This window comes from Taurulus bubalis (genome assembly GCF_910589615.1).
Source record: "Taurulus bubalis genome assembly, chromosome: 15".
In the NCBI taxonomy this organism is placed as follows: Eukaryota; Metazoa; Chordata; class Actinopteri; order Perciformes; family Cottidae; genus Taurulus; species Taurulus bubalis.
In genome coordinates, this window is record NC_136603.1 from 656,549 (window position 1) to 672,454 (window position 15,906).

At 44.8% G+C, this 15,906-nt stretch overlaps 1 protein-coding gene across 1 annotated transcript in view; it reads right to left on the minus strand.

Annotated features, from left to right (window-relative positions):
* The window catches only part of LOC306747404 (transient receptor potential cation channel subfamily M member 1-like), a gene marked incomplete at both ends in the record, with an annotated part of 28,578 nt that extends 13,040 nt beyond the window's left edge, over positions 1-15,538 (minus strand). The window contains 18 exons of the mRNA XM_079230465.1: positions 14-154; positions 385-613; positions 1,166-1,452; positions 2,841-2,870; positions 3,923-4,063; positions 4,867-4,917; positions 6,898-7,032; positions 7,109-7,267; positions 7,390-7,490; positions 7,622-7,694; positions 10,649-10,772; positions 11,035-11,209; positions 12,063-12,234; positions 12,751-12,875; positions 13,014-13,227; positions 13,631-13,823; positions 13,915-13,991; positions 15,455-15,538. Coding sequence (XP_079086591.1) covers positions 14-154; positions 385-613; positions 1,166-1,452; positions 2,841-2,870; positions 3,923-4,063; positions 4,867-4,917; positions 6,898-7,032; positions 7,109-7,267; positions 7,390-7,490; positions 7,622-7,694; positions 10,649-10,772; positions 11,035-11,209; positions 12,063-12,234; positions 12,751-12,875; positions 13,014-13,227; positions 13,631-13,823; positions 13,915-13,991; positions 15,455-15,538 — 2,511 coding nt within the window. The remainder of the gene's footprint in view (positions 1-13; positions 155-384; positions 614-1,165; positions 1,453-2,840; positions 2,871-3,922; positions 4,064-4,866; positions 4,918-6,897; positions 7,033-7,108; positions 7,268-7,389; positions 7,491-7,621; positions 7,695-10,648; positions 10,773-11,034; positions 11,210-12,062; positions 12,235-12,750; positions 12,876-13,013; positions 13,228-13,630; positions 13,824-13,914; positions 13,992-15,454) is intronic.
* Positions 15,539-15,906: the final 368 nt, after the last annotated feature.

Consider the following 15,906-nt stretch of genomic DNA (forward strand, 5'->3'; position numbering starts at 1 on the left):
GGTGGTTCGATACCTTGTTGGATTTGTTGTCGTCCTCTAGTCGTCCTCTCGCTTTGCTCTCTTCGTTCTCTTTGGTCGAATGAAACGAAGCTTCGTCTCCCAGACGGAACTCCAGGAGGAGGATGGCAGGAGGGAAGACGATGCCCAGGATCACCTGGAGACAACATTATTATTATTATTATTAAGATGACCTGGAGACATTATTATTATTATTATTATTATTAAGATGACCTGGAGACAATATTATTATTGTATAGCAAATGTTTTTCAGAGCGTCTCTCTCTCAGGCCTCAGAGTCGGGGCTCCGTCAGGTCTCCCAGGGTCCAGGTCCTGGACTGGACCCTGGGAGACCTGGACCGGACCCTGTGCCCCCGGTCCCCTCACCTTGAGGCAGTTGCTCTTGCCCATCCTCAGGCAGCCCATCCACATGTCCGTCAGCAGCATCTGGCTGCAGGTGTGGGCGATGAAGTCTCGGTGCTTGGCGGCCACGGCCAGCTTCAGGCAGGTGGAGCGGCTCCAGTCCTTCAGCTCGTAGGTCAGCAGCTTCATGGCCGCCTGCTCATCCCTCTTGTAGGCCTGGTCCAGCAGCTGCAGGGCCAGCTGGCCGAACTCCCTGAGAGGAGAACACATAGAAACAATACATCTTAATGATTATATACATATATATAATTAATATATAAACATATATATGCATTTAAAAAGTTAATACAAAACATTATATATATGTATAGAAACAATACATCTTAATGATTATATAAATATATATAATTAATATATAAACATATACATACATCAAAAAAGTTAATAAAGAAAAAATATATATATATTGTGTATTATATAAATATATATATATAGAAAATAATATATAGAAAATAATATAATATATAGAAAATAATATATATATATATATATATATATATATATATATATATATATATATTAAGAAAATACAAAAAATAGAAGAATTACAAACATTACAAAAATTACAAAAAATACAACACAATTAAAAAAAAGCTAACTTAAAATAGATACAAAATGTATGAATACAAAAATAAGAAATTCAAAATAATACTTAATAAATATATATATATATATTTTCCAGTCTGGGTCTGATGCGGGCCTGTGGTTCGGACCAGGACCTGGTCTCTGGTTCTGGGGGACTCACTCAGAGTTGTCCTCCAGGTCCTGGAAGACGTCGTCCACCAGCTGGCTCTGGGAGGACTCGTGGGCCATGGCCCGGTACAGCTTGCAGGCCACCAGGGCCTTGGCCATGGCCTCCTCGCCGCGCTGCCACAGGAACAGCGCCATCTGCTGGCGCTTCATCAGCACCGCCCACACCATCAGCTCGTGGAACGGGTACTGGAACCGGCTCAGCTCTGGGTCCTCCAGGTCCAGGTCCAGGTCCTCCTCCTTCTTCTTGTTCTTCTTGCCCTTGGAGCGGGGCTCGTCGTCCTGCGGGACCCGGTCCACAAGGGTCCACATGAGTCCACGTGAGTCCATGTGAGTCCACATGAGTCCATGTGAGTCCAGATGAGTCCACATGAGTCCACATGAGTCCATATGAGTCCATGTGAGTCCATGTGAGTCCACATGAGTCCATGTGAGTCCACATGAGTCCACGTGAGTCCACATGAGTCCACATGAGTCCATATGAGTCCACATGAGTCCATATGAGTCCACGTGAGTCCAGATGAGTCCAGATGAGTCCACGTGAGTCCACATGAGTCCACATGAGTCCATATGAGTCCAGATGAGTCCACATGAGTCCACATGAGTCCATATGAGTCCATGTGAGTCCATGTGAGTCCACATGAGTCCACGTGAGTCCACATGAGTCCACGTGAGTCCACATGAGTCCATATGAGTCCACGTGAGTCCACATGAGTCCATATGAGTCCACGTGAGTCCAGATGAGTCCACATGAGTCCACGTGAGTCCACATGAGTCCATATGAGTCCACGTGAGTCCACATGAGTCCACATGAGTCCACGTGAGTCCAGATGAGTCCACATGAGTCCACGTGAGTCCACATGAGTCCACGTGAGTCCACATGAGTCCATATGAGTCCACGTGAGTCCACATGAGTCCATATGAGTCCACGTGAGTCCACATGAGTCCACGTGAGTCCACATGAGTCCACATGAGTCCACGTGAGTCCACGTGAGTCCACATGAGTCCACGTGAGTCCAGATGAGTCCACATGAGTCCACGTGAGTCCACATGAGTCCACATGAGTCCACGTGAGTCCACATGAGTCCACGTGAGTCCACATGAGTCCACATGAGTCCATATGAGTCCACATGAGTCCACGTGAGTCCATATGAGTCCACATGAGTCCACGTGAGTCCACGTGAGTCCACGTGAGTCCACATGAGTCCACATGAGTCCATATGAGTCCACATGAGTCCACGTGAGTCCACATGAGTCCACATGAGTCCACATGAGTCCACGTGAGTCCACATGAGTCCACATGAGTCCACATGAGTCCATATGAGTCCACGTGAGTCCACATGAGTCCACGTGAGTCCACATGAGTCCACATGAGTCCATATGAGTCCACATGAGTCCACGTGAGTCCACATGAGTCCACATGAGTCCACATGAGTCCACATGAGTCCATGTGAGTCCACGTGAGTCCACATGAGTCCACATGAGTCCACGTGAGTCCACATGAGTCCACATGAGTCCACATGAGTCCATGTGAGTCCACATGAGTCCACGTGAGTCCACATGAGTCCATATGAGTTCATATATCAGCACTTTTTTTTTCACTATTTTTCTTTTTTTTTCATCAGAGATTGTGCTAGAAATATTGAAAATAAAAATAAAACACAACACACCTCCATTCCAAGAAGCTTCAGAGCTTTAGGCTGTAAGAGGAACATGAAAAGATGAATATAAAAAATATACTAATATACTAATATAGTACTAATATACTAACATACTAATGTACTAATATACTAATATACTAATATACTAATATGCTAATAGACATATATACTAATATGCTAATAGACATATATACGAATATACAAATACACTAATATACTAATATTAAAGCCTCCTGACATTTATATAACACTTTACTTCAATCGTCTTAACGGGACGTCGTCGTTCTTTGTGTAGTTCTTTGAGGTGATTGTGTAGTTCTTTGTGTAGTTCTTTGAGGTGATTGTGTAGTTCTTTGAGGTGATTGTGTAGTTCTTTGAGGTGATTGTGTAGTTCTTTGAGGTGATTGTGTAGTTCTTTGTGTAGTTCTTTGAGGTGATTGTGTAGTTCTTTGTGTAGTTCTTTGAGGTGATTGTGTAGTTCTTTGTGTAGTTCTTTGAGGTGATTGTGTAGTTCTTTGAGGTAATTGTGTAGTTCTTTGAGGTGATTGTGTAGTTCTTTGAGGTGATTGTGTAGTTCTTTGAGGTGACTGTGTAGTTCTTTGTGTAGTTCTTTGAGGTGATTGTGTAGTTCTTTGAGGTGATTGTGTAGTTCTTTGAGGTGAATGTGTAGTTCTTTGAGGTGATTGTGTAGTTCTTTGTGTAGTTCTTTGAGGTGAATGTGTAGTTCTTTGTGTAGTTCTTTGAGGTGAATGTGTGGTTCTTTGAGGTGATTGTGTAGTTCTTTGTGTAGTTCTTTGTGTAGTTCTTTGAGGTGAATGTGTAGTTCTTTGTGTAGTTCTTTGAGGTGATTGTGTAGTTCTTTGTGTAGTTCTTTGAGGTGATTGTGTAGTTCTTTGTGTAGTTCTTTGAGGTGATTGTGTAGTTCTTTGTGTAGTTCTTTGAGGTGATTGTGTAGTTCTTTGTGTAGTTCTTTGAGGTGATTGTGTAGTTCTTTGTGTAGTTCTTTGAGGTGATTGTGTAGTTCTTTGTGTAGTTCTTTGAGGTGATTGTGTAGTTCTTTGTGTAGTTCTTTGAGGTGATTGTGTAGTCACCCGCTTGAGGCCGTACAGGTTGTTGTACAGCGCCCTGAAGCTCTTCCGGGTGTAGTTGCAGCGATAGGCTCCGCCCATCAGTAACTCCAGCACCAGGCCGATGTCGATCAGCGTGATCTGGTAGTCTGGAGGGAGATTCCCCTGAAACACAGCGTTGTTACGCAACACAGAACTTATACTTTGTTACACTGTAATTAATCACACATGCAACATTCACCATCATATTCATATTCATGTTCTTCCATCACCATCATATTCACATCCATCTCTTTGTGTCTGTTTACCTTTTCTGTTGAGAAGATAACTGAGACGTGTGTTAGCTGTGAGGCTGCTGGCCTTTCAATGACATTTATTAATGCTTCATAAAGCAGAGATGTCATTTATTAATGCTTCATAAAGCTTATAAAGTCTTCACTTTAGATGAGGTCACTAACATACTTCACTAATACTTCACTACTGAATGAATCATGAAGTGCAGTATTACAACACGGTTATAAAGCGCATGTTAACCATTAGTGCATCATCTATACGTCCTTAATAATTGGTTTGCAATGCATAATACTTCATTTACAAATGGGGAATCCAGCATTTATGATCATACATAATCATATAATTGTACAATCATGAAACGCATAATAGTCAAGCTTATTAATGAAGAATAAAACATGTTGGGATAATGTTTTATAAATGATGAATTAAGCGTTTATTCATACTTTACTAATGCTAAATAGTGTGTACTTATTATAAAGAGCTACCATTATTGTTATTATTGTATCAACCTGAACAGTCATGTAATATACGATCAGATCTTTAGAAATGATGATTGATACCGGTCCTCTTGTGTGGCTGAGATGTTTGCAGATGTATTAAATCAACCTGAATCAGCTTCTTTTGAGGATAAACATTACACTTGTTCTTATTATTATTATTAATACAAAACTCACCTTTTTCACATCTCTGACCACAAAGTGCAGCGTGTTGGTCGGGCCCAACTTCTACAGGAGAGGAACATCGAAGCAAACATATGTATACTTTTAATATATATATATATATATATATATATATATATATATATATATACATATATTTATATCTATATGAATAATCCACTGTAGTTTCCTCTTATTAAAATTGCTTTGATTCATGATGTCAACAATTAAAACACTTGTTGTGCGTGTTATTGTTTATGACATCATCACTGCAGCTGTCAGAGCGATTACAGACACATGTGCTGCTCTAATAGGACTAGTTTCACTCCACTAACATGACAATAAAGATATGTAATATCATAAGATATGTAATCTGACAACAACGTGACTCGCGTGTTGTTCTGAAAGCTTTTGGGAGTGAAGCCGGTGAAGATTAGCGGTGACGCAACCGCAGAGGAAGAGCATCGCTAAGAGGAGCATTAAAATATGAGGCTGCAGTTTCATAACTCTGCTTATGATGAGATATTGCAGGTTGATCGTAAAGTAGGTCAGCAGCGTGAAGAAGATGTTCGACTACTTTGGTTTTGTGGTTCTGATCTCGTCTTCGTTTGTTTATAATCCAAAAGTCTTCATTCATGTATAAAATATATTAAAGTTTATTAATTATGAGCCCAGCAGCCCCAAAAACTGGGAGCTGAACTCTTCATCAGGAGGTCTTCCTCACTCTCCAAGTCCTCTACTCCATGAATCCACCAGAGCCTCTGATGTCACAGCAGCCTTACAAGAGTGTGTGAGTCCATTTGACATGTTTATAACACAATGCAACCATAAACATTAACATAAACCATAAATATGACTTGAAGGACTCAAAAGCTCCCCAAGTTATGGACATATTCATTTTGATATCCATAGCTTTATGCTACACATGATTAGCACACCTTTCTGGAAAGCTTACGACCTTCAGGATCACCCAATACATCAAATCACTGAGAGACAAAACCTCAAGATATCAACACAACGCAGCCAAAACATTGAAATATGACTTGATAACATGATAAACAATACTTGGTATGTATTGTACTTACTAATGGATGAACCATACTTGGTATGTATTGTACTTACTAATGGATAAACCATACTTGGTATGTATTGTACTTACTTATGGATAAACTATACTTGCTTGGTATGTTTTGGTGCATCTGCTTGAGCAGAGCCTCTCTGATGTGGAACCAGAGGCGTTCAAGGTCCAGGAAGAAAGTTAGGCCATTTTGTCTCTCAGCAGATCTAAACCTACTAAACATATTTAACTTCACTTAATCAAAGTGCAACTTTGCAGATATACTGTTAACACATAGTGAGGTTTTATAATTTTTTTAAATCTTTCCTGTGTTCTATCATCAACCAATAAACCAGTAGCACATATACTGCTATAAGAACCTCTTAACTAGTCTCACAAGGGTTTTCTGTATATATATTCCTTTTATTTCAGACTCATAGGTCCATATAGCAAAAAACACAAATACAACAGCAATATATACAATACAATACGTATATATGTATATTATACCTTTTGAAATGATTCAAACAGCCCTTGTGGTTGAGGTCCTGTGGTTAGTATGGGGACGCAAACCATTCGCAATTTTTGAGAAACATGTCTGAGTTGCTAAAGAGGTTTAATAACTTCAGCTCTTCTCAAGGCTCAACGTTGAGGTTTAGTTTCCTTCGTACTCACGTTTACAAAGAAGCCTTTTAGTGAATGTGAAGCTACCTGGTTTATGCTAAGCTAGGCTAACCACTTCCTGAGAGGAAGAAGAGGACTCAAGCAGCGAATCACCGACACATGTTTATGTTTCCTTAAATATGAATTGAGGTTAAAATATTGTTTCAAAGTCAAACTAAATATGGTGCAAAATGGCAGAAATAGTCCCATCTGACAGGAAGATAAGCCGTTTTTAAGGTTGGTTTTCTCATCTCCCTGTCAGTTTGGTGCTGGAAGCAGAACACAGAACATGTTCTCCGTGTTTAGATGGACCCTGAGCGTCTCACCGTGTTGTACAGCTCCTCCAGGCGGGGGATGGTCAGGAAGTGGTGGATGTTCACTCCGTTCTCGATCAGCAGCTTCACAAAGTCCACTCGGTCCAAGACCAGCGCGTCCATCATGGCCTGTTCCAGAGAGTTCACCTGCAGCGGCATCACCACCGTCATCATCGCCATCCTCACCTCCGTCATCACCATCATCATCGTCTTCATCACTCACCCAGCTGAGCAGCTCTAGTTTCCTGGGGTCGGTCTCCTCCGGTGGCTCAGGTCTGGCCTTGCCCCCCTTCCCCTTCTTCCCCCGAGCCTTTCCTTTCCCTCCGGCTGCTCTCTGGGCCGCTGGACTCTTGGGCCGGTCGCTGAGCGCCGAGCTCACCGGCTGCAGGGACACGCGTGCACGTGAGCGGGCGTGCATGTGAGCGTGTGTGCATGTGAATGTGTGTGCGTGTGTGAATATATATATATTTATGTACATATCCATATGTTCTGTAGAGGACTCACAGGCCAGTGGTGCCCGTACACAAAGATCTGGCTGCGGGCGATGTCCACGCGGTTCCAGGCCAGAGCCAAACTCAGCTGGTCAGACGGCGACGCATTGGTACCTGAAAATACATCAGCAAACAACACAGGTGAGCTTTATGAGTAATTGTATATGAACAGAGATGTGTGTGTGCGTGTGTGTGTGTGTGTGTGTGTGTGTGTGAGAGAGACTGGAGGTATGTTGGTGTGTTACCTTTGAGCAGAGCTGTCAGAATGGACATCTCAATGTCCTGCTGTCCCTCCGAGCCCATCCTGAACACTGTGATCTACACACAACACACAACACTGTGATCTACACACAACACACAACACACAACACTGTGATCTACACACAACACACAACACACAACACTGTGATCTACCAGTGGTGGCCGTCAGGGCCTGTAAGCCTTCTCTGCTGGCATAAACACAATCACAAAGTTACATCGATTTTATCATTTAATTGTTTTTCACAAATACACTACATGTATTATAATTATTTTTCTCTATTATCTTATTTTCTCATTGCACAGCTCCTGTCTTCCTCTGCTGCTCTGCTTCCAGAAGCTTTCTTTAAGGAGAGCTCTCATCCAATCAGATTTCACCTCTGTGTCTCTATGGAAGCAGAGCGCTTCTAGCTGGCCTTTGCAGATTAAAATACATGAGACGTTATCGTGATGTCATAGACTTCAACCAATCAGATCCTTAGTTTGACATGCTGGGCATATTCTTTGACGTATGATTGGTCAGTGTGCCAGCGTGGCGTCTGTCAACATAAAGCTAGCTAGCTGCTAGCAGAAGAGTTCAGGCTGAATCATAAGAGAAGTTATGACATGTTTAGTGTTTTGCTTGTTTTAACACTCAATGGCTGGAGGAGGAGGAGAAACGGACTTGGTGGTGGATTTACTTCATGTCTTTCTCATGGAGGGTTGCATGTTTGGCGGTGAGTCACTGAAGCGCACCGATGAACTGAACAACCACGGCATTGAACTGTTTGTTAACAAAGAGAGGAGGATGGACTTTTTTCTTTAAGTGAACAGCATCTGGTGAGTGAATGTTTTTTTCTGCTTTTTGTGTTTGTTTTCCCCCCTGCTTGGCTCTCCGCCTGCACCCACCTCGCGCGAGCTAGCTCTGTGCCACTAGCTCGCGCCGCTAGCTCGCGCCATGGAGGAGGTGGGAGAGCTGCTGCTGAGATGACCCTGTTTTACAGTGAGACCACTCGTGAAGGGGGTTTGGGAATATTTCCCGTGCATTTTGTACCGTATGTCTCTGCAACTGCTGCTAAACTTAGAAACGGAAAAATCCACAAATCAGCTTCACGGGTCAAAGTTGAAAAAAAAGTACCTGCTTACAACCCGAATTTGACGGTACTTAATATCATTCGTTCTGATCAGCTCGTGCTCTTGTGTGAGCGGTGTTTTAGTGCCGCAGTTTTGTTGGATTGTTTTGTCATGTTTTGTTATAACTGTAAGCTTTTATATTGAGTGTTTGGACAGTTCTCTAGGAAGCAGTGTTCTGATGTACGTTTCTGGGGCTTTTATTGAGAAAGGAAACACTGAAGGTGTGGAAATGTTCTAGTGAAGTGTGGAACGAGAATAAAAAGGAACACTGGACATGAGCCAGTGGAGCCGGGGATCAAACCGCCAATCCTCTGATTGAAGGACGACCCTGCTCACCACTGAGCCACAGTCGCCTGGATGGTATTGGTGGTATTAGAGTACTATGACAATTAGAGTATTAGAGTACTATGACTATTAGAGTATTAGAGTACTATGACAATTAGAGTATTAGAGTACTATGACAATTAGAGTGTTAGGGGTATTACAGACTCACAGACTCTGAGACTCTAAGGCGTGAAACAGGAAGTCCGTTCAGAAGGACTTGATGGGAGACAGCTGCTAACACCGACCTGAGTGGAGGATTCTCGGGAAAAAATGTCCTTTTGTGCTGAACAATCTACCACAAGAGACAAAAACAAGAGAGGACGGACTCACTGCAGACCTCAGATCTGTGCAGAGACATCTGAACCTGCAGCCTGTTAATCTGACCAGCAACGTTTTAAGTGAATTGATAGTTTAGGACGAAGCAGAGGATTGTGGGATTAAATAAGAGGGCGGAGCATCGCAGAACAATCTCCATTAGGAGGCATCGTTTTTGGGGTCAAAGGTTACACATTATGTTAATGTCACAGCAGGTCAACCCTGCTGGTGGGTTCAAACTGGCCGAGAACTGCATTACCCATGATTCATAGTGTGCACTGATACATGAACAGAGGAGGTCAGTGTGTTGTTTAGGGTCCATGTTTTACAGCAGATCTGAAACCAGTTTGACCAGTTCAACCGGTTGAACCAGTGAACAGGAAGTGACCACATATGGACAGAGGAGGAGGGACGTAGAGACGCCGTACACGTCTCTGGTGCCGACCTGTCAATCACCTTTAGCCCCGTCCTAAAGCGCCCCCTACTTTATGTTCTGTTTGAATCTAAATGACCATAATTTACTAAATGAACATCATGCTTTATTGAAGAAGACTTGAAACTAGAGATTGAGACATAAACTCATGTTTACAATGTTTACTGAGGGAATACATCAAGAGAAGTCATTTATATAGACTTCTATACAACCAGAGGAGTTGCCCCCTGGTGGTCAGGACAGAGAATGCAGCTTTAACACATGAAGCATAGACTTCTATACAACCAGAGGAGTCACCCCATGGTGGTCAGGAGAGAGAATGCAGCTTTAACACATGAAGCATAGACTTCTATACAACCAGAGGAGTCACCCCATGGTGGTCAGGAGAGAGAATGCAGCTTTAACACATGAAGCATAGACTTCTATACAACCAGAGGAGTCACCCCCTGGTGGTCAGGAGAGAGAATGCAGCTTTAACACATGAAGCATAGACTTCTATACAACCAGAGGAGTCACCCCATGGTGGTCAGGAGAGAGAATGCAGCTTTAACACACGGTAAAGAACTAAAGGTTGCTTCCCAGTCTAGAGCTAATCATAGCCTCCATCCAGACCTCTGACCTCTGAAATAAACACGCCGCTTCATTCCGTCAAACGAACGCTTCCTCTGCACATAATCCAGGCAGAGATTACATTTGTCATCACATGAGTGGAAAACAATCACAGTAAGATACGAAGGTGAATGAGGATGAACACAGCAGCTTTAGTGTTGCACGGATGGAAAATGGATTTAAAAGAACACAGAGCAACGTTGGCGTCTGTCCGACCTACCAGAGCTCTCCTCTTCATGCACTCCATCACCATGAGGAAGATCTGCTGCGCCTGGCTGCGGCTGTAGTTGAAGGTCTTCTGGATGGTGACCAGCAGCTGGTCTTTGACGCTGTCGCTCAGTAACCTGAGCAGGAGAAGCAGCAGGGGGTCAGGTGACCAGGAAGAAGTCAGGTGACCAGGAAGAAGTCAGGTGACCAGGAGGAAGTCAGGTGACCAGGAGGAAGTCAGGTGACCAGGAAGAAGTCAGGTGACCAGGAAGAAGTCAGGTGACCAGGAGGAAGTCAGGTGACCAGGAAGAAGTCAGGTGACCAGGAGGAAGTCAGGTGACCAGGAGGAAGTCAGGTGACCAGGAAGAAGTCAGGTGACCGTCTGACAGCCTCACTCACCCGTCTTCCCCGCAGTATCTGTGTGCGAAGGAGATGATGTCAGAGGCTCGACCGCTGCCGTCACAGACCACGACGGGGACGGGGGGCTCCTCCCTCAGACTCTCCAACACGATGGAGATCACGTTGGGACCCCCCTCCAGGATCAGGCACACCACGGGGACGCCCTGACCCAGACCTGCACACAGAGCACACTGAGGGTTTGTAGCTACAAGGACCGCTACGACGACAACCACAACCACAACCACAACATCAATATCAACAAAATCATTATCAACAATGACAACAACGACATCTACAATATAAACAACAACAAAAACATCAACAACAATGAAAACAACAACAATAACATAAATATCAACAACATAAACAACAATTAAAACAACAACAACTACATCAGCAACAACAACAAGAACCTCATCATCAACATCATTACCAACATCAACAAAAACAACACCGTCAAAAACAACATCAACAACAATGAAAACAACAACAAGAACAGCAATATCAACAACGTAAACAACAATGAAAGCAACAACTACATCAACAACATCATCATCAACAAAAACAAGAACAACAACATTAACAACATCCACATCGTCGACATCAACAACAACAACATCAACATCAATCTCCTGGCTGAAGTGAGTGACGGCTGAGCCTCCCTTTGCTGTCCCTGCCTTACAGACACGTCCAGGCATAGGATGACAAAGGGAAACCCACAGGTCACGTGATTGGTCACATGACTGGTCACGTGACTGGTCACACGACTGGTCACGTGACTGGTCACACGACTGGTCACATGACTGGTTTATCTAAAAGGTTTCTTCTAAAGACATGAAGACAAAGCACCTGATTGGCTGACGGCTGGCCAATGAAGGTAAATATTCGCTGCTACTAGCATAACACACCACAATCTGACTGTCAGAGGGAGAGGTGCACTGTGGGTAACTTAGGCACGAGCTTGCACTCGGCGTGGTTTGCGTGAACCGGCCCTTTAAGCAGGTCACATGGTGTCACACGTGACTCACGCGTGTTGATCTTCTGCAGCGCGATGTGTTTCTCCAGCTGCCGGCGGAGTCGGACCTCGGCGCCGTACTTCCCGGCGGTCCCGTTGTCGGACAGGATGAAGTGGGAGTGGCTGCTGTTCAGGACCGACAGCTTGCTGAGCGGGTTGGACATGGTCTGGTAGGGCCGGGTCACCTGGAGCGCACGCCACGCGATTGGTCCAATCGGAAGGTGGGAGGAGTCACAAAGAAGTCTCAAGTCAACGATATGTAAAAAATTGCGGAATAGATATGGACCTCTAGTGGGCCGGGCTGGTAATGCAGGAAGAAGACCGTTAAAGGGTTTAAGATGTTTTATTCATAAAGCAACCCGGTTCATTACATTTAGCTGATGCTTTTACTGACTGACTTCTTTGCTCTATACGCCGTAGACACAGCAACAGGAAGCCATGTCTTGTTCAGGGACACATCAACCTGGACTAGCAGAGCCAGGGCTTGAACCACCAAGCTTCTGATTGAAAGACCGGCATTCTAACCACTGAGCCACAGTCTCCCCTGTCTGGTTTGGTCTGGTTCATCTGGTTCAGTCTAGTTTATTCTGTTTGAGCCGTTTTGGGCTGGTTTAGTCTGGTTCTGGTCTGACTGAGTCTGGTCTTGTCTGGTTCTGGTCTGACTGAGTCTGGTCTTGTCTGGTTCTGGTCTGGCTCCTTACGTCCTTCCCGATGAGGTCCTCCTTGTTCTCGATGATGCCCCACGGTGCGATGCCGATAGCCCAGACTTTCCCTCTGGACTTTGACGAGTGATCCTTGAGAGCGTCTCCAACGTGGCGGATCACCCCTGAAACATCACGGAGACCAGGATCCAGTCAGGAAGAGGTCTGGTGGCCATGTGACCGCCTCATGAACATCATGCATCATTTCATATGTGTATAAACTGGATAAAAGAGTAAAACACTGTGAGTGACTGGTCTGGTACCAGTGCTGACTCCTCCGGTGAAGATCCAGGCCCCGGTGGTCACCGCGGCTTTGATCAGTCCTTTACCGAAGACCTGCTTCAGTTTGGGGGGCAGGTCGAAGTTCTGCAGGCCTCCGTGGACCGAGATGAGCAGCGCCGGGAGCTCCAGCTGCCACTCCTTCACCATCAGGTGGAGCAGGTGGTCCGGCTTCGAGTCATTCGAGACCCGGATGTACTGGAGGAGGTACATCAATACCATAAATAATAATACATATTCATGTATCATTCTTTAAAATAAAAATGTTTAGTTTAATTTAGAATGCTACATAAATGTGTATTAGTATTTAATATGTGTATTAAATATTATAAAACTGAAAATTGAAATATTCTGTTTTTTATAAAGAACTATATTAAAATGTATTATATTGTATCATTCTTTTGAAATCTATATGTGATGCTTATTGTAAATGATACAAATGGTTAATGATACACATTTAAAATTTCAAATTTCAAATTTGTATCATTAACAATTTGCATAATCATTAAGGACTTTGGAAGTTCATAACATTTAAAATGTATTACAATTTAAAACATAATTGAATAAAGTTCTTTATAATAAAACTGAATATTTAAAGCACCATGGCCTTGTTGACGTGTCCTCCTCCCTGGAACTCGATGACCCCGTAGGCGTCGGTGGGCGACGTCTGGCTGTGTTTTGGGGGGCTCCACCTCTCTGCGGGCTGGACCTCCAGCTGGACCAGGGGGGCCCCCTCCTCTCGGGCCCCCGAAAGGACGGAGGCGTGCTGGGCCACCGGCCGACCACAACCGCACCTGAAACCAGACGGCGCTTTAAGGAGGCGGAAGAGAGACGACAGGAAACCACGTATGGAAATACATATTTCAATATTCTGCTCGTCGGGACCTGCTGCCGTCTTTGCTGGGAACGATGTGGGAACATTCTCTCTTCTGGAAGATTCTCTCGATCCACGCTCTCTGGTTCTGAGCACAAGCGGGAAGGACACATCAGCAGCCACTCTGTGAAGCCACTTCAATGTTTGTCATTTACTGGGTCACTCATTTGCTTTTAACTTCAAAATGAAAGTCTAGCTCTCTGGAAACAGAACCATCAGGACTAGAACTAGAACACGTCTTCAGTGCAGAACTACTCAGTTATTATGACATCAATCAAAATGATGAAGTCAGAGAGGAGATTGAACTGATCGATTATCCCAAAGTGTCGAAAAAGTACCGAACGATGAAGAAATAAACTTCATCAATCATCAGAAACCCGATGAATCCTCAATGTGTCGTCTGAATATGAAAGGTAATAATCATCAGTCACAATAAAGACAGATTTTAAACATTCAGCTCTGTACAACGTAAAAATATTTTTTATGAATGAAGATCGGACTTTAAATCTCAGAATGATGTTGACAGCAAACAGAGGGAAGCCTCTGACAGACGGGTGGGCCAGAAGAGGGTTCTGGTTGAGGGGTTGGGGGGTATTACATTAATCTGTAGCTCCACTAACTGGATGCATCTGGCTAATTACTGGCAGAGTGGAGCTTTCCATTTCTTTATCCGCTGGTCTTAATCCGGCCGCCGCAGAGGAAACACAGTCCTTTAAGCCGAAGCTCGGACTGAGGACTCTGTGGGTCCCCGTGCAGGTCTCTCCGGGTCACGGTGTTTAGGTAACGTACCGGATGATCCATCCATCCATTATCAGCCGCTTATCCGGGTTGGGTCTCGGTGGCAGCAGGTCCAGCAGGCCGACCCAGGCTTCCCTCTCACCCGCAACATGTTCAGATCATGCTGGGGGATCCTGAGGCGTTCCCAGTCCAGCTGAGAGATATAATCCCTCCAGCGTGTCCTGGGTCTTCCCCGGGGTCTCCTCCAGTTGGACGTGCCTGGAAAACCTCTAATGGAGGCGTCCAGGAGGCATCCTGACTAGATGCTGAACCACCTCAGCTGACTCCTTTTGACACGAAGGAGCAGCGACTCGACTCCAAGCTCCTCCTGATGTCCGAGCTCCTTACTCTATCTCTAAGGCTGAGCCCGGCCACCCTACAGAGGAAACTCATCTCCTTACTCTATCTCTAAGGCTGAGCCTGGCCACCCTACAGAGGAAACTCATCTCCTTACTCTATCTCTAAGAGTCCTACAGAGGAAACTCATCTCCTTACTCTATCTCTAAGAGTCCTACAGAGGAAACTCATCTCCTTACTCTATCTCTAAGAGTCCTACAGAGGAAACTCATCTCCTTACTCTATCTCTAAGAGTCCTACAGAGGAAACTCATCTCCTTACTCTATCTCTGCAGCGCGATATAGAGCGCGATAAACAACCATGTGGTTGTGTAGATAATTAAGGAAACATTTAAAAAAAATGTTCTTTTTTTTGGGGGGGTCCAAGAAAGATCCACCTGATCCACCTAAGACACAGAGTCGTGGGTTTGAACCCTACCTTCTGGGATCCAGACGACGCGCTGCGTTTGACGGACGACCGTTTGAACGAGCCGTTGGTGCCTCTCCTCCCTCTGGCGTCCATGTTGGTAGAGTTCAGTCGTCCTTCTCATCCGTCCTCCCGTGTATCTCCTCCTTTCTCCCCCGTCCTCCTCCACTCTCCTGCCTCCTCCCTGTGGTCCTCCTCCTCCCTCTCCTCCTCTCCTGCCTCCTCCTTGTGGTCCTCCTCCTCTCCTGCCTCCTCCCTGTGGTCCTCCTCTCTCCTGCCTCCTCCCTGTGGTCCTCCTCCTCCCTGTGGTCCTCCTCTCTCCTACCTCCTCCCTCTCCTCCTCCCTGTGGTCCTCCTCTCTCCTCCTCCTCCCTCTCCTCCTCCCTGTGGTCCTCCTCCTCCCTGTGGTCCTCCTCTCTCCTACCTCCTCCCTCTCCTCCTCCCTGTGGTCCTCCTCTCTCCTC